The sequence below is a fragment of the Aquarana catesbeiana genome, linkage group LG01 (assembly GCF_042186555.1).
Source record: "Aquarana catesbeiana isolate 2022-GZ linkage group LG01, ASM4218655v1, whole genome shotgun sequence".
NCBI classification, from domain to species: domain Eukaryota; kingdom Metazoa; phylum Chordata; class Amphibia; order Anura; family Ranidae; genus Aquarana; species Aquarana catesbeiana.
The window spans coordinates 478,952,519-478,973,516 of record NC_133324.1 but is presented as its reverse complement, the minus strand read 5'-3'; the positions used below and the strand labels follow the sequence as shown (position 1 = coordinate 478,973,516).

The 20,998-nt window shown below is 41.1% G+C and overlaps 1 protein-coding gene across 2 annotated transcripts in view; it reads left to right on the top strand.

Annotated features, from left to right (window-relative positions):
* The window catches only part of FRMPD1 (FERM and PDZ domain containing 1), a 286,616-nt gene extending 266,077 nt beyond the window's left edge, over positions 1-20,539 (top strand). For both annotated transcript variants that reach the window (XM_073591547.1, XM_073591539.1), the window contains exons 14-16: positions 4,496-4,640; positions 6,308-7,165; positions 17,539-20,539. In XM_073591547.1, coding sequence (XP_073447648.1) covers positions 4,496-4,640; positions 6,308-7,165; positions 17,539-19,679 — 3,144 coding nt within the window. In that variant the 3' untranslated portion in view covers positions 19,680-20,539. The remainder of the gene's footprint in view (positions 1-4,495; positions 4,641-6,307; positions 7,166-17,538) is intronic.
* Positions 20,540-20,998: the final 459 nt, after the last annotated feature.

Here is a 20,998-nt window from a genome sequence, read left to right as displayed (position 1 = left end):
TTAGGTTATAAAAAAATATCCAAATCTTTGATGATCCCTAAGAGCACCATCAAATCTATCATAACCAAATGGAAAGAACATGGCACAACAGTAAACTTGCTAAGAGACGGCCGCACACCAAAACTTATGGACTGGACAAGGAGGACATTAATCAGATAGGGAGCACAGAGACCTAAGGTAACCCTGGAGGAGCTGCAGAGTTCCACAGCAGAGACTGGAGTATCTGTACACAGGACGACAGTAAGCCATACGCCCCATAGAGTTGGGCGTTATGGCAGAGTGGCCAGAAAAAAGCCATTACTTTCAGCAAAAAACAAAATGGCACGTTTTGAGTTTGTGAAAAGGCATGTGGGAGACTCTCAAAATGTATGGAGGAAGGTGCTCTGGTCTGATGAGACTAAACTTTTTGGCCATCAAAGAAAACGCTGTCTGGCGCAAACCCAACACATCACCCAAAGAACACCATCCCCACAGTGAAACATGGTGGTGGCAACATGATGCTGTGGGATGTTTTTCAGCAGTCGGGACTGGGAAACTGGTCAGGGTTGAGGGAAAGAAGATGGATGGTGCTAAATACAGGGATATTCTTGAGCAAAACCTGTACCACTCTGTGTATGATTTTAGGCTAGGACGGAGGTTCACCTTTCAGCAGGACAATGACCCCAAACATGCCAAAATGCCAAGGGGCGGGGTGAATACTTTTGCAGGGCACTGTAACTTTTCCCAACTGCAGCTACTGTAAATAACCCAACCAGGTCTTGTTCCTCCCCAGGCTGTGGTTGGACAGTGAAGGAGATGCAGGAAGATGAGGTCATCTCTCTGTCAGTTTGCCCTCTCCTCCTATCACCATGCTGCTTGCACTTTAGCACAACTGATTGGCTCCTAGTGCTGCTTCTACTTCTCCTTGTCTGAGCTCTGCTGAACATTGAAAGAGTGAAAGAATTTGATACAAAATCAAATTCAGGTACTTACGTTGCTTACCTTTAAAAGAATACATTTAATTATTTAAAGTGGAAGTAAACTCCCATCTCTGACTTTTACCTATAGGTAAGCCTTATTTTTTTACCTATAAAGAAGCCTATAATAAGGCTTACCTATAGGTGCTGAAAATATCTCCTAAACGTGCACTGTTTAGGAGATATTTACTGTACATGCAGCTGTTCCTTCAGATACCTGTGCCATAAGCGGTGGCTCCCGTGCGTATGCGCGGGAGTTACGTAACTTCGGCTTCAGCCACACACACAGCCTGAGTCCGCAAACCTGGAAGGAAGACTGGGTAAAGATGGAAGCTGTCTCAGCAGTGACAGACCAGAGCTGGATGGCTTTGTTTTAAAGCGGGGTTCCACCCAAATTTTGAACAATATCTGTATGTATTCTCTTCCTTGCCTAGATGCTGACATGCCGTTTAAAAAAATTTAAATCGCCGTAATTACCTTTTATTTTTCTATTCTTCTTTGCACTTCCTGGTTCTCCTCCCGTGGGAGTAGGCGTGTTTCTAGCCTCTCCCAGATTCCTGGGAGCTAGTCTCAGGCTTCCCAGGATGCCACTGAGCATGTGCGGGAACAAGCGGTGAATGCTGGGAGCACAGCATTCACCACATCCAGGAAATAAATGCTTGTGGGCTTCAAATGCCCACAATGAAGATGGAAACCGCCTGCAGTGAATAATATAAGTTATTCTTTCCGACGAAATCTGACACAGGCGGACATATTACACACAATATGTGAGTATGTAATGCTGAGAAGAAAAGTTTGTGAATGAACTCAAAAAAAAAAAAAAACGATAGATAGGTGGACCCCCGCTTTAAGGTACGTTTTACATAATGTGCTAGTATGCAATGGCACATTATGGCTTTACCTCGCAGGTTGCAAAAAAAAAAAAACACACAGCGGTTTGCTACCGCTTTAATATGTCATATTCATACTGGCTGTATGTGATTCTAATGCACTGCAGTGCATCGTTCGTGATGCATTACAGATCGTTGATACACATTGTGCAAAAATGCAACATGTCCAAATTTCCATACTCTTGCACTGGGAATGTGTTGGACAAGGCTGCCCAAGGCAGCTGGCGAAACAAGACATTTATAAATAAAGATATGCATTAATTTGTGTCTTTTACAACTGCCTGGAGTTCAGCTTTAAAGCAAAATGCTGAAGGAGAGGCTAAAAGATTTTATACTGTCATCTGTAAACACTAAATTCTAAGACGTTAAAAGTTTACAGCTTATACAAAATACACTATACCATAACTCATTTACACAAATACATTTCAAAGCAAGGGGTAACTTACAAAAGGCACACTATGACACAAGGGAGTAATTTACCCACATGCGCATACATAATATTTGCATGTACAAATATAAATTACACACCAAGTTTATAGGGAACCTTTCCCAATAAAAACATGGGACTTACATTTCTGAGGCCCTTGTAAAAATGCTAATTGTCTAGCTTTTGTGCTAACCCACTATGCATAACAATACAGAATACTTTATTAATCCCAAAGGGAAATTGTTACGACACAGATACACTTAACAAAGACAACACAAGATCACAACGATATACTGAACAAGATGCAAAAACTCAACAAAATTACCAATAACAACTTCCAGTGTTGGCTGGTATGCAAACTGCAAAGGGTCTAAACATTTACTAACCATGGGTCGTAACTGATATAAAACAAGTCTCTTCAAGGGCTTCATGATGTGGGAGGTCAAAGCCACTGGTCTATAATCCTTGGAGCCACAAGCACATGGTATCTTTGGCACAGGGACAAGACAGGACATCTTCCACAACACAGGGACCTTTTGTAGACTCAAGCTCAAGTTAAAGACCCTTTGAAGAACACTCCCCAGCTGGTCTGCATATGCCCTAAGCACCCTGGGGCTAACTCCATCAGGGCCTGCTGATTTTACTGCTTTAAGTCTCCTCAACTGTCTACTCACCTGATCAGCTGTAAAAGACATTGATGCACTTTCCCATAAATGAGGAGTAGAGTTGTTCTTATAAAAAGAACAACCAGTAAAAGTATCCAATAGGGGTGAATCAGAACACACTTTAACCACGACAGCCCCGGAAGAATTTACCCCCTTCCTGACCAGAGCACTTTTTGCAATTCGGCACTGCGTCGCTTTAACTGACAATTGCGGTCGTGCGACGTGGCTCCCAAACAAAATTGACGTCCTTTTTTCCCACAAATAGAGATTTCTTTTGGTGGTATTTGATCGTCTCTGTGTTTTTTATTTTTTGCGCTATAAACAAAAAGAGAGCGACAATTTTGAAAAAAACGCATTATTTTTTACTTTTTGCTATAATAAATATCCCCCAAAAATATATATAAAAATTTTTTCTTTCCTCAGTTTAGGCCGATACGTATTCTTCTACATATTTTTGGTAAAAAAATTGCAATAAGCGATTATTGATCGGTTTGCGCAAAAGTTATAGCGTTTACAAAATAGGGGATAGTTTTATGGCATTTTTATTAATATTTTTTCTTTTTTTTTAAATGGCGGCGATCAGCGTTTTTTATTGTGACTGCGACATTATGGCGGACACATCGGACATTTTTGACACATTTTTGGGACCATTGTCATTTATACAGCAATCAGTGCTATAAAAATGCACTGATTCCTGTGTAAATGACACTGGCAGTGAAGAGGTTAACCACTAGGGGGCGGGGAGGGGTTAAATCAGTACTAGGACATCGAGTTTGAGGAGAGGAAAGTAATAATGTCAGAGTAAAGTCCTTAAAATAAACACTTGTTCTCGTCAGTTACTTAAGAAAGTTGTAATCCTCAGGCATGAAAAATGAACAAAGGATATCCCTCTATAGTGTGTACTTGCCTCAATTAAAAGCACTAAGTGTAATTTCTGTCTGCTGATTTGTTCCTCTGCTATCAGCATGAGTCACTTCTGATAATTTTTCCTGACACCAAGAGAAAAATGGTGACAGGGGAGGGATCTTCAGCTGATTGACAGCCTCAGCTCTGTTCCTGTGAGCTGTGTGAAGGTGGGCATGCCCCTTCCCTCCAATCAGCTCTCAGAGCTCTCCTCACTGAGCTCTGCAAAGTGTAACTTCAGCTCTCCTTCCCCTTTTTTTCTGAACTCTTAGACAAGGTTATAAATTCAGCACTTTGAACAGCTTTAGAGAAGATAAGACTGCAGATAAACAGGTACAACTTATATAGGAAGATTTGTTTCATCTCTGTGTATCACCTGAGGATGGTCTCTTCACTGGGTATATGTAAAGGTTTACAACCACTTTACACTATTTAAATTAATATGGTCAGCATGACAGCCAGCCAACAACAATTTTCTGAAGAACAACAATGACAGCTTCCATATTCCTCTCCTATAATGAAATTAGTCAGGCCAGCTAGATCCTTATAAACAATGATCAGATAAACAATGCACTGATCCGGTTTCATTATTTTTTACTTATTAAAGAAAAAAGCAGAACTGAACACCATACTAACTCTCTATTTTTTCCAAAGCCTCTTTCTCTATTGTTGGAATCAAATAATGCCAAAGACATCGCATGTCTCATTTCTGGGTATTGTAAGCTGCTAGTGAGTCCTGCTGCATCTATATTTGAATGGTGTCCTCACAGCCAAGTTCATCGTATTTCTACCGAAGAAGGTAAAACATACCAAAAAATGGGATGTATGATGCATCTAATCACCCCCCCAGACAGCATTATGTTTCATAAATTGAATTGTCACTTGTATTGGCAAGGCATCTACTGCCTTTCTGAATGAATTTTATACAATGGTCAGGTTGATGCAAACTGCAGAAATTACAGTCACTGTCCACTGGTCCTAGGATTACCACTTTTTGGTCCATGGAAAAACAAAATGAATTGGAGACTGTTGCACTGCGATTAAACCAATGTGATTTGGTCATAGTGAGCATTCACTAACATGAGGTAGCTTATAACTGTTGTAAAGCATGCATTTTATTAAGCGACTTGTCTTTTTTTATATAGGTATTAAAATTATGTTTCTGTAGAAAGCTTTTATTTAATGTGGAGCTATGAAAACAAATAAAAGTATAAAAAAAAAAAAAATAAGAGAAGAAATTGATAAATGAGTTAATAAAAACTACTTAAGGGTTAATAAGAGGTTAAACTTCTTCTTTATTTTTTTTTATTATTTACATATAATAATAATTTATGAGTGAAAGCTGCAACTGCATCTCTTCCAGCGTAATCAGAGGAGCTCGGCTGTCACTATGGCAGCTGGTCTGATGCATTCTGTCACAGAAGAGCTGACAGTACTCCCTAAAACAGGCAGTCAGGCCAGCTGTCACGTTGACAGCAGAGCTCCTCTGATTACACAGAAAGAATCATTTTCCCAGTCTAGTCTTTAGGGCTGGGCTTTCAGTTTGACAACCCAATTCTGTAGATTACAACTGTTTCCCCACTCCACCATCTCAGCCTCCTTCGGGACAGATTCCTCTATATTTTTTTGTGCTGTCCCAGGTCTATATTAAATATAGCAGAAAGATAATAATACATCTTCTAGAGTTGGTAAAATTAATGACTTAGTATTACAGAATCCCCAGTTTGGAGATTGTCAGCTGCATATCAAAAAAATTATCTTAAAATGTGATAATTTGTTGACAAACATTTAGAAACCCTCATGTATAGGTAGCTTTAGTAAAGATATCAAAGAGGAGGAACAATTTGAGCAGTGTTGCCAACCATCAGTATTTTTACTGGCAGCCATTTCCAATTGCATATTGTACTTATTTGTAGTCTAAATACTGAAATTTGCCCTTGTAATTTTGTAACTTTTGGAAGTGCCAGTAAAACCTTGTCTGTGCCAGTAAAGTTTGGCTGTCGTGTCAGTAAATTTCAATCTGGTAGGTTGGCGGCACTGAATTTGAGTATAGTATAAATGGCATCAGGACATTGTCGTTATTATTACAAGATTAAAATATAGACAGGATAAAAATATTTGTGCTGCTACTGACTTCTTTTGTACATGCAAACTCTGGGCTTTCATCCATATCCGTTTTGGTCAATTGCTAACCTAGAACAAGCACATGTATATCAGTGTGGGAACACCTGGTAGACAAATCTCCATTCCATGCCATTGACTCACTTAATAGTGAAAGAAGGATTAGATGGACAGCCATGAAGCAAATAAGTCATCAGAAGCCACCCACATGTCCCTTTCTTGAGGCATTCCCCTTTAGAAAACATATTTTTGTTACGTATTATATATACGTTCTGCTTTTTTTTTTTTAATGTACTGCTGATATAAAAAACAATATCAACATCTAATTATTTTAATTTTTTTAAGGATATGAATCCAGAGCATGCAGTGATTCTGAGGAGTCATCTGATATTGATTCGTCTTTAGACCTCTCATCAGAACGCCAGTTTTTAAGACAACGCAATATTAAACCTTTGCCGGAAGAAGAGGAAGAAGATGAAGAAGTGCAAGTGCCGAAACAAGATGAAGAATCACAAAAAAGTGTTGTCATTGAGGAGAACCAATGTGATTGTGGAAACAATGATACTGACAGTATTTCTGAAGCTTCTGATTCAGCCAACACAGGAAGCCAGGGTTACAAAATTAGCTGGTCCAGTGACTCGATTGATGCTTTGGAAGAGGATGACTTAGAAACCTGTTCTTCAAGCCGACCAGAGTTCTTCCAATTCTATACGCCCATCCTAAATGATGTAACTACAGAAGATCGGGGAGTTTTTGCTGATAATTCAGATGTGAAATGCAAAGGAGATGGGTGTGAAGAATCAGATCCATTGCTTTGTTTTTTGCAGATGGCCAATAGCAGAGAAACCACTATAATGGAAAAACCTAGATCACCCAAAGATGCAGACTGCCGAGAGGACAATGAAATCCTTATGTTTCCTGGATGTCAGCTTACAGAAAGCAATGTTATGGAATACTATAGTCTCTGCTCAAATGTCTCCCCTGCTAGTAGTGTGGACAGGAACATCCCTAGTAGCCCTGAGAGCAACTGTGTTCAAGATTTATTACTAGAAAGTAAACTAAAAGAAAAGGGCCGCAGGCGGAAAACACATAATGAGGTTAATGCGCTTATTCTTGAGCCTCCTCCGGGTTTTGGTGACAGCAGTTCCGAAGAAGAGTTCTTTGATGCTACAGACAGATTTACACCGACACTAACCTCTCCAGGTAAAATAGTATTAATTTGTCAGAAAAAGTGCAGCTTAGTACTATGCATTCTAATCGAGGCAAGATTTACCGTATTTTTTGCTCCATAAGACGCACCTGACCATAAGATGCACCTAGGTTTTAGAGGTTGAAAACAAGAAAAAAAATATTCTGAACCAAATGGTGTACTGAAACATTTTCCAGTGCCCATGAAATGCAGAGTGACCATTGCCATAGAAAATGCAGAGTGACCATGCCATAGAAGTGCAGAGTGACCATGCCATAGAAGTGCAGAGTGACCATTACCATAGAAAATGCAGAGGGACCATTACCATAGAAAATGCAGAGTGACCATGCCATAGAAAATGCAGAGTGACCATGCCATAGAAGTGCAGAGTGACCATTACCATAGAAAATGCAGAGTGACCATTACCATAGAAAATGCAGAGTGACCATTACCATAGAAAATGCAGAGTGACCATTACCATAGAAAATGCAGAGTGACCATGCCATAGAAAATGCAGAGTGACCATTATCATAGAAAATGCAGAGTGACCATGCCAATAGTTTTGCACAGAGCAGCTCTGAACCTCCTCTTCTGGAGTCCCCAAACATTGCTCTCTGCTCCTCACTTTCTGTGTCTGCCCCCCTAGGAAGCCCCTTGCTAGGTGGGCAGAGGTGTGGGCTAGATCTCGAGCATGGCTGTGTGCATTTTTTGACACACACAGCATGGCTTACCCTTGTCCCCCATGCCCTCCTCATAGGATCTGATTGACAGGAGCAGAAGCCAATGGCTCCTGCTGTTGCCTATATGTCCAGTGAGAACAGAGAGAGAGCAGCTTCGCTGCTCTTGGGCCCAGAACTGGTTTAAGCTCAGGTAATTATTTAAGGGGGAGGTGACATGGAAGGTTTTTTTACCTTAATGCAGAAAATGCATTAAAGTGATTGTAAAGGCGTAACTTTTATTTTTTTTTAAATAACAGACATGGTATACTTACCTGCTGTGTGCAATGGTTGTGGACAGAGCAGCCCTGATCCTCCTCTTCTCAAGTCCCCCGACGGTGATCCTGGATCCTTCCCCCTGCTGAGTGCCCCTTGTTCACTATGGGAGCACTCGTGCATGCTCACTCCCGAACCCCGCTCTGTGTGTACATAAGACACACAGAGCGGGGCTCGGCCCAGCCCCCACTCCCTCCTCACTGGTTGTGATTGACAGCAGGGGGAGCCAATGGCAGTGTCTGAGCCAATGAGGAGGGAGAGAGCTGAGAGAGCCTCTGCTCTCATGCACATCATTGGATCATGCACAGAAAGGTAGCTGTTATTTTTTTAGTTGCAGAAGACCCTTCCTGGTCCCATTAGTACCTGTCAGACTAATTTCCTGAAAAGTAATTGTTTATTATAAATTAATATAGCTGGAGATATATTTTTCCCAAAATGTACACTACTTTCCTTGACATAAAATAGCAGTCTTTGACTATTGCTTTGTTATTTGACCAGTATTAGGGTTGAAATCATAGAATCATGAGATCAAGTGAAGTTACCCTCCCTAGCAGTGTATGTGATAACCCATACATTTGAACCCAGGCTATACTGAATATTTCATATGTAATATATATATTGACCCCTTACATTTTTTTGTTTAGGCTATTATTATGCATATTGTATTTTCTTGACCATTAGCAATTGGCTGGTCCAAATCCTGTAAAAATTTAATGAATATTATGTCTAATGCCGCGTACACACGGCCGGACTTCCCAACAGAAAAAGTCAGATGGGAGCTTTCGGTCGGACATTCCGACCCTGTGTATGCCACATCAGACTTTTTATGTCGGCATTTCCAACGGACTCATATAGAACATGTTCTAAATCATTCCATCAGAAATGCCGACGGAGTTTAGCCCGTTGGGAAGTCTGGCCGTGTGTACGCGGCATAAGCCTCTTTGTGAATGAATGAGTCAGCCCATAATATTAAAAGACTAATAAGAAGGGAGGTTCTGGAGCCAAAAAGACATGGGCCAAGCCTTATCTTTACAGGAAAAGTTGAACGTTGTTTTTAATATCAGCTGTCTATTCCTTTTTATCTACTGACTATTTAAAGGCAAACCTTGCTTATGCATTTATTTCATTACTTGGTAGGTTTGAATTGCACCCGGTTTAACTTGTCAATTTTGACCAGTCTTTTTTAATTCATCTGAAATTTTCATTATCCTAATCTTTTTGTATGAACCTATAGTGCCTTGAAAAAGTATTCTCACCCTCAATAATATGTCTCCAGGAAACCCATTTAAACTCTGACACCTTGCATTACTTAAAACGGAATCAGTTTAATATTCAGTATCATTCTACATATACATCATACTCCAGAGGAGTTTCTATACTTATATCTAATGGATTGGATTTTACATGTAGACACATTAAGGATGATAGTAAAGGTAGATTTATTTTTTTGTACTGTACATTATCAGGCTGACCATATGTGATTGGAAATATTTATATTCCCCTACCATATTCAACGGAAGTATTTAAAGAATATATTCAGTTTGTATCTGATCAACTAGATAGTGAATGCCTATTGGCTGGTGACTTTAATAACTATATGGATTCCGCAATAGATAAATACAATATAACGGATAAGCAAATTTCATTGGGGCTTACAGCCTTTGCCAGAAATTTGGCGGAATTGGGATTGATAGATCTCTGGAGACAGCGTAATCCAACAAATAGGCAATTTTCATGCTTTTTTAGTAGCTATAAAACTCTCTCTAGAATAGATTTAGCATTGGGAACATACTCCTTGCTCCCATATGTTCATGATATTAAGTATGAGGCCAGGGGTATCTCAGACCATTCCCCTATAGTGCTAAATTTTTCTTTTAGGACTAGTCCAGGATGTACTCTATGGAAGGTGAACCCATACTGGTTGTCACTTTTTTCTCCATCTGAAGGAACTATGACTGAATTAATTACTTACCAGAATATAAACAGAACCTCAGTCTCACTTCTATTATACTGGGATGCATTGAAAGCGTATCTCCGAGGTGTCTTTATTGCGCAAATATTAAAAATTAAGAAACAATCTAGGCAGTGGGAAAAAACTATAGTTGATAACATGATGAAGGCTGAATTCCTATATATAACTAAGCCAAATGAAGATACTAAAAAAGAATGGCTTCATAGCCAACTACATTATGCAGCAGTGGCTAAGGTGAAGGCAGAAAATAAAAGATTCTTCCACAACAACCATATTTTGAGGAGGGTGAGGGGACAGGACACCTATTGGCAACTATTGTTAAAGCTCAGCAGCTGGCATCATATGTAATTGAAATACAATCATCTTCAAATAAGAGGATTGATACTACCCCAGAGATATTGGAGGTATTCAGGGAATTTTACCAAGCATTATATAAGAGTAAGGTATCTTACCCGGGAGGAGTCCCTGAATAGATTCTTTGATACTATTGATTTACCAAGCATTTCAAATGGTGAAAGGGTGGCTTTGGAGGGCCCATTAACATTGGACAAGCTAAGAAATGCAGCATCTAATTTACTTAATAATAAAGCACCAGGACCAGATGGTCTTCCAGGGGCAATATATAAAAGATATGGGGATGTGTTGTTACCTGAATTGCTCAATGTCTTTAATTATGCCATGAAGGTGGGTTCATTACCCCCCTCTATGACTGAAGCAGTAATTATTGTCTTATTGAAATCTGGTAAGGACCCACGTAATCCTGACTCATACCGTACAATATTTTTGTTAACGTCAGACATCAAGCTGCTGACAAAGGTACTGGCGATTAGATTATTAAGATGCATTTCAAAATTAATTCATCGTGATCAGTCGGGCTTTATTGCTAATAGATCTACAGCGAATAATATCCGGCGTCTATTTAAATCTACAACTCCCAACAGACAACATGGGAAACAGAGCTATACTGTCACTCGATGCGGCTAAAGCATTTGACAGTATGGAGTGGGTCTTTTTGTGGAATCGCTTAAAATGATATGGGTTTGGCCAGAGGGACAAGGCAGGGATGTCCCCCATTCCCGCTTCTTTTTGCTCTGGACATTGAACCACTGGCTGAGGCTATTCTCTCTTCTACAAATGTTGTGGGATTTCGTAGATCTACAGGCGAAGATAAGATAGCACTCTATGCAGATGACAGTGTTTTTGGGGTATACAGGCCCATCCCTGTCCGCAGTTATGTCCTTTATAGACTTGTATGGATCCATTTCAGGATTCAGTATTATTTGGGAGAAGTCCATAATGCTGCTTTTGAACCCTGCGCATTTGGAGCATCCACACCAGGCTCATCAGATGGCCCTGATTATATCATTTAAATATTTGGGAGTGATAATTACACCGAATATTACAGAATATACAGATAAGAATATACTCCCTCTTATTGTCAAATTTAGACAACATGAAATAAATTCCCGTTGTCCATGGTAGGAAGAGCGAATTTGGTGAGGATGGTGTGGATGCCCCAAATGCTATATGTGTTGCATAATTGCCCCATATGGTTGACATTACGATTATTTAGGACTGTCGACTCGGTTTTTGGGGATTTTGTGTGGAAGGGTGGAAAACCTAGAATTAGATTTGAAACATTACAATAGGCCATAGATAAGGGGGGAATTGTGATACCTAATGCAAGATTATACTATATTGCATCACAGTTACAACATTGGCACGGCTGGGAGGTAGTGGACATTCAGGACCCCACACAGAAGATAATAATATTCCAATTCAAAAAATACCCTTTAGTTCTGTAGCACTAACTCACGGTGGAGCTGCTAGTTTAAGCGGGTCTGTTACCTTCACTCTGCTTCCCTCTGTTTCACCTGCACCGGATCTAGGGTTCTGTTGAGTTTACTTCGGGACGACACACGCACCAACACTGGAGTACGTTTTCAATGCTTTATTAAACAAACGACTTAGGAAGTAGCAGGAAAGAGGTAGAAAGGAAACTCGCAGAAGAAACTCAAATATTCTCTGAAAGGGTTCTCTTGACAAAATGTCCTGGTAGGATTCAAATACTATTTGATATTGCGCTCCCCTCGTGGGACACACTCCTTGCTCGTCTGAAAAGGCCTCTCTCACCGGTCTAGCAGCCAGTACGCAGCACAAATCAAAGTCTCTGCCACAGACTTGTTTGGAAATAAAAATCCGTACGATCCTCTGCCACAAGATGTATAGATTTACGGTAGTGAAAGTCAGTTACAGTGCTTGAACCTTTAAGCCGAGCCGGCAACACTATGCTGTATAGTTACTTTTGGATACGTCCTCCAACCGAGTCACCAGGCCCCTCTATAGACCAGCATGTGGCGTGATCTCTCCAAGACGGGTCCTCCCCTGGGATCTCCTCGGTTGTCCAGCTTCGTCACACAGGACCGACAGCTCAGGACCATTCCTCGGCCGCAGTGGCAGGCTCCAGACAGGCCTCTGGACCCACCAGTGCGCCGCAGTATCGTGGGCCTCCCGGACGGAGGACCACGAGGTAGCTCCTTAACGCATACCCGTCGGCCAGGAGGGCCAGCAGGTGGCTGTAAAATGAACCCCAAAATATGGCGTCTGTCCCATAAATACCCTCGCCCAGAATGCAACTCGGAGGACCACCTCCACCGAGCGTGCCTCCGGGACAGAGGAGCATCCATACGCTTCAACACGTTGCCTTTACAACCCTGACTAGTGGTAACAGCGACACCCACCGGTCAGCACGGAAACACCTGCAACGTCAGCCAAGCTGGAACAGAGGCGAACTTTTAACCATCCTAACACACAATTTACTAAATTTACCTAACATGCTGTAGATTGCAAATCTACCAGCGCTACAGTTCAATTAATAGTAGCTCACCACTTTTATAATAAAAGAAAATTCCCTACTTTTTTCTTGATTCATAGGGTATAGGAAGCAGTGGGGTATACGAAACATATGCCTATATGGGATAACTACAAAAAAGCGTGCATAATATTTTTGTATAAGTTATATGAAGGGGATGTTTTACTTCCTTTTAATATAATAAAAGACCACTATCAGTTAACGAACAAAAACTTCTACCAATATCATAATTACGCCACGCATTACAAATCCAAAGCTCAAAAATCCAATTACAGTATAAACACTCTAAAATACTATCAAAGGCAATTTCGGTTACCTGCAGGAAACGAGGATTAATAGGAGACCTTTACTCTAATTTACAAATAATAGAGAATACTGGAAAACAAAAAAATTGTTTTGCCCGGTGGCAAGGAGACATCGAGGATCTATGAGGAGGACTGGACACGTGCCCTGGAAACCCTTGCCAAGACATCTCTCTCGCCCTCCCAAAGGTTATCTCAGCTCTTTATCATACATAGGGCTAATTACACCCCACACAAACTCTATGCTTGGGGAAAATATATAACACCGTTATGCCTGCGATGCTCTCTATTTAACCCCTTGCTTACTGGGCACCTAAACCCCCCTCCTGCCCAGACCAAGGTTTTAAGTTTTTAGTGCTGTCACTCTTAGAACGACAACTGTGCGGTCATACACTGTACCTAAATGAAATATTATCATTTTTTTCCCAACAAATAGAGCTTTCCTTTGGTGGTATGTGATCACCTCTGGGTTTTTTATTTTTTGTTAAAATAATTAAAAAAGGCAGATAAAAAAAAAATACAAAACCGTTTTATATTTTGTTAATAAATTTTGCAAACAGGTAATTTTTCTCCTTCATTGATGTACGCTGGTGAGGCTACACTGATGGGCACTGATAGGCTACACTGATGGGCACTGATAGGCTACACTGATGGGCACTGATAGGCGACACAGGTGGGCACTGATGAGGGGGCACTGGTGGGCACTGATAGATGGCATTGGTGGGTACTGATGGGTGGCACTGATGGGCGGCACTGAAGGGCATTGATATGTGGCACTGAAGGGCACTAATAGGTGGCACTGATAGCTCGCACTGATGGGTGGCACTGATGGGCGGCACTGAAGGGCATTGATATGTGGCACTGAAGGGCACTAATAGGTGGCACTGATAGCTCGCACTGATAGCTGACACTGATGGGCACTGATGGGTGGCAGTGATGGGTACTGATGGGTGGCAGTGATAGGCACTGATCGGCACTGGTAGGTGACACTGAGAGGCAGCACTGCTAGGTGGCACTGATGAGGCACTGATTGGCACCACTGGTGGGCATTGATAGGTGGCACTTGTGGGCACTGATTGCTGGCACTTACTACTGTGGGCACTGATTGGGGGCACTGTGGGCACTGATTTGTGGCACTGGCAGGTGGCACTTGCAGGCGGTACTTGTGGGCACATATGAGGCAGCTTCGCCTCTTCCTCTTCGGGACCGATGTCAATTCAAACTGAAGCCGGCGATCGTTTTGTCAGCGTGAGAAGAAAAAAAAAACGATTACCGATCCTCTGTTTACATCACATGACCAGCTGTCATTGGCTGACTGCACGTGGTAAGGGGCTAGGATCGGCCCCTTACTCGGATCTGTGATCACCCGAGTATCATTGACTCGGGTGATCACAGCGCGCACCGCGCGCCCCCTTCGGGGGGGCGTGGCCAGCTTTGAAAGGGGAGGACGTCAATAGACGGCCTCCCGGCAAAGCAGATCTGAACAGGTTAATGGATCTCTTATCCACATGCTCTGGCGATGTCCAAAGCTTCATCGTTACTGGGAAAAAATATTTATAACCCTAAATTTATTATGCTCCACTGAGATAACAGGGACGCCCAAACTTGCACTACTGGGAATAATGCCCGATGGAGCGTTACCAGTAGAGATGCATACTATGTGGATAAGATCCTTATATTTAGCACGTTATTTTACAAAAATGGTCATCTGCTGATCCTCCAACCCATAAACAATGGGTTGAGAAACTTAACTATATACTTAAAAGAGAAAAATTAACATATAAGCTTAGAGGTACACCCCAAAGGTTTGGTAAAATATGGTCATGTTGGATAGAACCTAGTAATCAACTATATGAGTAGATGGAGAGGAGTGAAGGTAGAGGAGATAGATGGGAGCAAAGAGCAGAGGTAGAGGGGTGAAGAGTAGAAGAGAAGATAGAGGAGATAGATGGGAGCGCAGCGCAGAGGTGGAGGGGTGAAGAGTAGAAGAGAAGAAATGAGCACGTAAAAGAAAGATAATTTGATGCTGCATGGAGAAAGTTACTATAGTCTGATGCTCGATATCAGGGGTGAAGAATCTGACGTGTAAAATGTTTCCTTGTCGCTATATAATATTAGGTTTTGTTTACTATATGCTAAGCTATTTTAGTCCGAGAAGTGCAATGTTTGTTTGTATTGTGTGCTTTCCTATCTGGGATACTTTATGGATTAATTTGACATAATATATGTAATTGAAAGTATTTTCTTCTTTTTTGGGGGGTTGGGGGGGTATTTATCCCTATATGATTTAAATATGGTTATTTGTCTGTATGTATGTTTAATAATATAAATAAAAAAATGATTTGATTGAAAAAAAAAAGAAAGTATTTATATGCCCATAACATTTTCCACATTTTGTCATGTTACAACCAAATTTTAAATATAATTGATTTTATGTGATAGATCAACACAAAGTGGCACATAATTGTAAAGTAGAAGGAAAATGATAATTGGTTTTCAACATTTATTACAAATAAATATCTGAAAAGTGTGGTGTGCATTTGTATTCAGCCCCTTTATGCTGATACCCCTAACTAAAATCTAGTGGAACCAATTGCCTTCAGAAGTCACCTAATTAGTAAATAGAGTCCACCTGTGTGAAATGTAATCTTAATATAAATACAGCTATTATGTGAAACCCTCAGAGGTTTGTTAGAGCACCTTAGTAAACAAACAGCATCATGAGGGCCAAGGAATACACCAGACAGGTCAGGGATAACGTTGTGGAGAAGTTTTAAGCAGGGTTAGGTTATAAGACCCATTTTCAGTTTGTGAGAAGCCATGTGGGGGACACAGCAAACATGTGGAAGAAGGTGCTCTGGTCAGATGAGACCAAAATTCAACTTTTTGGCCTAAAAGCAAAACGCTATGTGTGGCGAAAATCTAAGACTGCACATCACCCTGGACACACCATCCCCACTGTGAAACATGGTGGTGGCAGCATCATGTTGTAGGGATGCTTTTCTTCAGAAGGGACAGGGAAGCTGGTCAGAGCTGATGGGAAGATAGATGGAGCCAAATACAAGACAATCTTAGAAGAAAACCTGTTAGAGTCTGCAAAAGACTTGAGACTAGGGTGGAGGTTTACCTTCCAGAAGGACAACGACCCTAAACATACAGCCAGAACTACAATGTAATGGTTTAGATCAAAGCATATATTTATCTGTTAGAATGGCCCAGTCAATGTCCAGACTTAAATCCAATTGAGAATCTATGGCAAGACTTGAAAATTGCTGTTCACAGATGCTCTCCATCCAATCTGACAAAGCTTGAGCTTTTTTGCAAGGAAGAATTGGCAAAAATGTCACTCTCTAGATGTGCAAAGCTGGTAGAGACATACCCAGAAAGACTTGCAGCTGTAATTGCAATGAAAGGTGATTCTACAAAGTATTGACTCAGAGGGGCTGAATACAAATGCGCGCCACACTTTTCAGATATTTATTTGTAGTAAATGTTGAAAACCATTTATCATTTTCCTTCTACTTCACAGTTATGTGACACTTTGTGTTGGTCTATCACATAAAATCCCAATTAAATACATTTACTTTTTTGGTTGTAACATGCCAAAATGTGTAAAATTTCAAAGGGTTATGAATACTTTTTCAAGGCGCTGTACATGGCAAATGTGTCTTCTTTCTGTTGTACTCCCAAAGTACTTGGTAAATGATGATGATCTAAAGGCTGCCATGGATGGTAAATAAAATAGCAGTTATTTCAGTAATTGTATTATTTATTTCAGCCTAAGACCTTGTTCACACGGGTGTACTGCATTGTATACTCATGCGAGGATCATGTTTGCCCGCTTGGTGATGCACAGGTGTCCCGTGCATCCCCATGTAGGCAGTCATATTCATGTCATTTAGGACTCACCGGCTGCACAGTCACAGCCGTTGCTCCCAATTTGACAGCCATGCCAGTGCAGGCGTGGGGGCTTGAACACAGACAGTATGCGCTTGGGGACATGCACCTGCATCCACACAGATGTCAGATTGGGAGCAGGGGCTGTGTCCATGCAGCTGCTGCGTTCCAATTGACAAGAGTTGGACTTCCTGCATGGGGATGCACAGCACACCTTGCACAGGGGTACGCTTATTTAAGCCCATGTGAACAAGGCCTTATCCTAATTGATATTCAGCCTCGATTTTTTTATTTTTTTTTTCACATTTGAGAGTTTACAACAAACAACTCAAGTTCTTTCTGTCTTTTGCAGGTGAACAATCAGAAACATCATTTCTCTACCCAGATAGTGCATCAGGTAGGTCAAATGAGCAAAATTCTTCTGAGAAATGCGGAAAAGAAAAGCCATCAAAGAAACCATCAAAGATGTTACGGAAAAGAAGATCATACTTGCAGACGGACTATACCTCTCTGGTCACATTCCCTTTGTCCCCCTCCAACTCTTTGGAGAACATGGACCATGTATGTTGCTTTGAAAAAGAATCTCACCTTCCTACAGAGTCCCATTCTCCTACAGTTTCTTCATTAAAAGATATTGAGGCTGAACCAGCTCTGCTTGAAACGAAACCACTTTTACGCAAACCCATATTAAAGTCCAAAAGTAGAACACATTCACCAAACCTAATGGAAATGGAGCCTGATACCATGGAGACCAAGTCAGTTACTGAATCTGTATCATCTTCCATATCAGCTATACGTTTCAAAAGTGACTCTGGAGTCACAGAAAGAACCCAGAATGGTAAATATGGTGTCCATGGATGTAGTAATGCAGATAACACACCCAACTGTTATATTTCTGAAGAAAATGGCCGAGTTAGTCCATCTCAAGTGTCACTAGAGCTGGACAACACTGATATTTGTGGCCTCTCACACTTTGCCTTGGTACCGGATGATAACACTACAGAGGGCTTAACAAGACATACAGAGGACATCACAGAGGATGCTAAGGCTGTATTTGGAAACATATTTGAAAATGAAGTAGAAAAGGAAAAAAACATTGTTTCTATGTTGTTGTCCACTCCCAGTGACAGAATGTTACCATACATTGCACATTCAGAAGCCCCCCAACAGTCCAAGCACAAAACAATCAAAAATGAGTTTATGAATTCTGAAGGAGACATTTCAGAAAAAGAAACAGTTGATAATGAGAGTTCTCAAAGTTCAAAACCACGAAAGTTGTTTAGTTTCCCCAGTGCTACAGACTTACTTTCTGAGTTCAAGGGAATTGCTGACCTTTTTACCAGTTTTCCTATAAACTCCTTTAAAGATGGAGGGGCTGCAGTAACCAAAGGACCACCTTGTGAAGAGACAATGCATCTCTTAACAAACCAAGAGCCAGACTACCTAACATCAATGGAGTCAACAGATATGACAAGGAATTCCAATGAGAGGAAGGGCTGCTTGTCTCCATCGGTGTGTTCCTCTGGTACATCAGGGGATACTCTGGAACTCTGTTATGATGAAAATGATGAAATAATAGACTCATGTGCTGAAACCATAAGCTCAGATAAAGGCTATGAGGGGCATTTACTAAACAAAAAGAACTGCATTTCAGAAGCACAGTTACTCATACCAAAAAGTCCAGATTCTGCCAGCAAGAGTATTAGGCGGGTGGAAGTATTAGAAAACAGATGTGTAGATCTTTATGATTCAGAACAAAAGAGCCCTAAGATCTCCAAAGTAGGAAGCTGTAGCTGCCATTTATCCTACGCCAACTGTTTTCGCCCTATAGACAATGATGCCGAGGATGAACTTATTGACTTTGCTGGAACTGTGTCACCATCACCTAAGACAATACCACCTAGATCTGGAAATTCTTTCTTTGGAAAAAATACTCTTTCTAGCAAAAACTCACCCTCTATAGAGCACTGTGAAGCTCTGGATCTCTTAAGAACCAGAATACACGATTCTCCTATGGGCTTTGGCAAGCTGAAAGACATTGTCCTGGATCTTCAAAAAATTTTAGAGGAATATAAAAACAAGCGTAAACCACATGCAGAGAACAAATGTGCTGCTCTGTTCTCAGAACAAAAATCTAGTCTTTGTATTGTTTCTCGGAATGTCATGTCAGCATCACAGAATGTGCTTAGACCAAATCAAACTTCAGAGGAGATTTACCAAGCTGTGGAAGAAACATTCTACAGTTTAGTGCACATGACAGATGTGTGTCTCCAATTTTCCAGTTGTATGAAATGCAACAAAAGACAAGCTGATGTCCAGACTAATCTCTGTGATTTAATATGCACATACCACCAGTTTGTACAAGCAGCTAAGAAGGCTGCTGAGAGGGAAGACCAGGAATTGCATCTCAAACTGCTTTCTCGCCAGTGCACTGCACTTACTGCTGCTATTTTTTGCCTGACTCAGCAATTCAGGACATTATTATCCCTATAAAATTAGATCAGCATTTCCCTCTTTAATGTCCATGAAAATATTTTCATTGACACTAGAAAATCGCTTAAGATTTTGCACAGATTTGCGTTGAGAAATGACTGTAGAACCTACAGCTTGAAACAATTTTTGGACATTTGCACTGTAAAAATAAATTACCACTAATAATGTGTGTCCCATGTGTGGCTGCTGTTGGGTTTGGTAAAATTCTTACTTTTATTCAGCCAGCACACTACAGTAGAGCTAGGTAAACACGGGCCAAAAAAAAAAAAAACAGTCAGTTCAGCAGCTCCTCGTTCGACATCTCTGATGCCCTGACACCGGCTTCTGTCAAACAAGCATGCTGGAAAACCAGCAGTCGATCGTACCTAGTCAGCGCTTGCAGCCAATGGCTGCAAGCGCTGACCAGTGTGTTCTAGCAGGGGGGCAGCCCCCCTGTCAGAACAGAGTAGCTCAGCAGGGAGATCACCACAGTAAGACCGGATGTGTTAGTACGGCGATCTGTTTTTTTTTGTTTAGCCCACTGGGTCGAAAAAAGAAAACAGAAACTTCCTGTGTGTACCCGGCACACGTCTATCTGGCGTTGAGAGGTACAGTTCTGGCTGGAGTATAGTTCTCACAGGCATTTCTTCTTTTCAAAAAATGTCCTGTATTCTTTTCAAAGAATACAAGGCATTCTGTGATTGTAGGAGGTACGAATTAATTTTACAATCTCCCCTCCTCCAATCATAGAATGCCCTGTTTTCATAGAAAAGTATAAGTTTCCTGAATGGAAGAGGAGCAAAGTAAGTGACCTGCTGTGAGAAATGTACTCCAACCAGAACTATAATTCTCAGTGCCTGATGTTCAGTGCTTACTGTAGTGTGTGGGCTGAATAAAAGTAAGAATTTTATCAACCCCAGCGGCATCCAGGCATGGGACACATTTCATTTGTAGTAATTTATTTTTATAGTGCAAGTGTCCAAATATAGTCTTTAACTGGAGTTAAGCTTTAAGCCCCTTAATATTGCAACAGAAACGGCAGCCAATGTATATTTTATTCAGACCTTCCACATCCATTCTGTCTAAATGCGCACCGGCATCTGGGGCCATATAGCATAACATTTAGGCATTTTCCCTACCCTGGAGCCAGAGGTGCTGCATACAGCTACCCCTAGAAATCAATGGAGGGTATATGTTCATACTTGTGTAAACATGCGTATCCGTATGGATGTACAACGCCTGACACAGACAGTCTACATTCAGGGTCATACATCCATACACATTATTGTGTTTGCACAAGCACAGGTGTATACACGCAAACAGGAGGTGGCTGTACACTG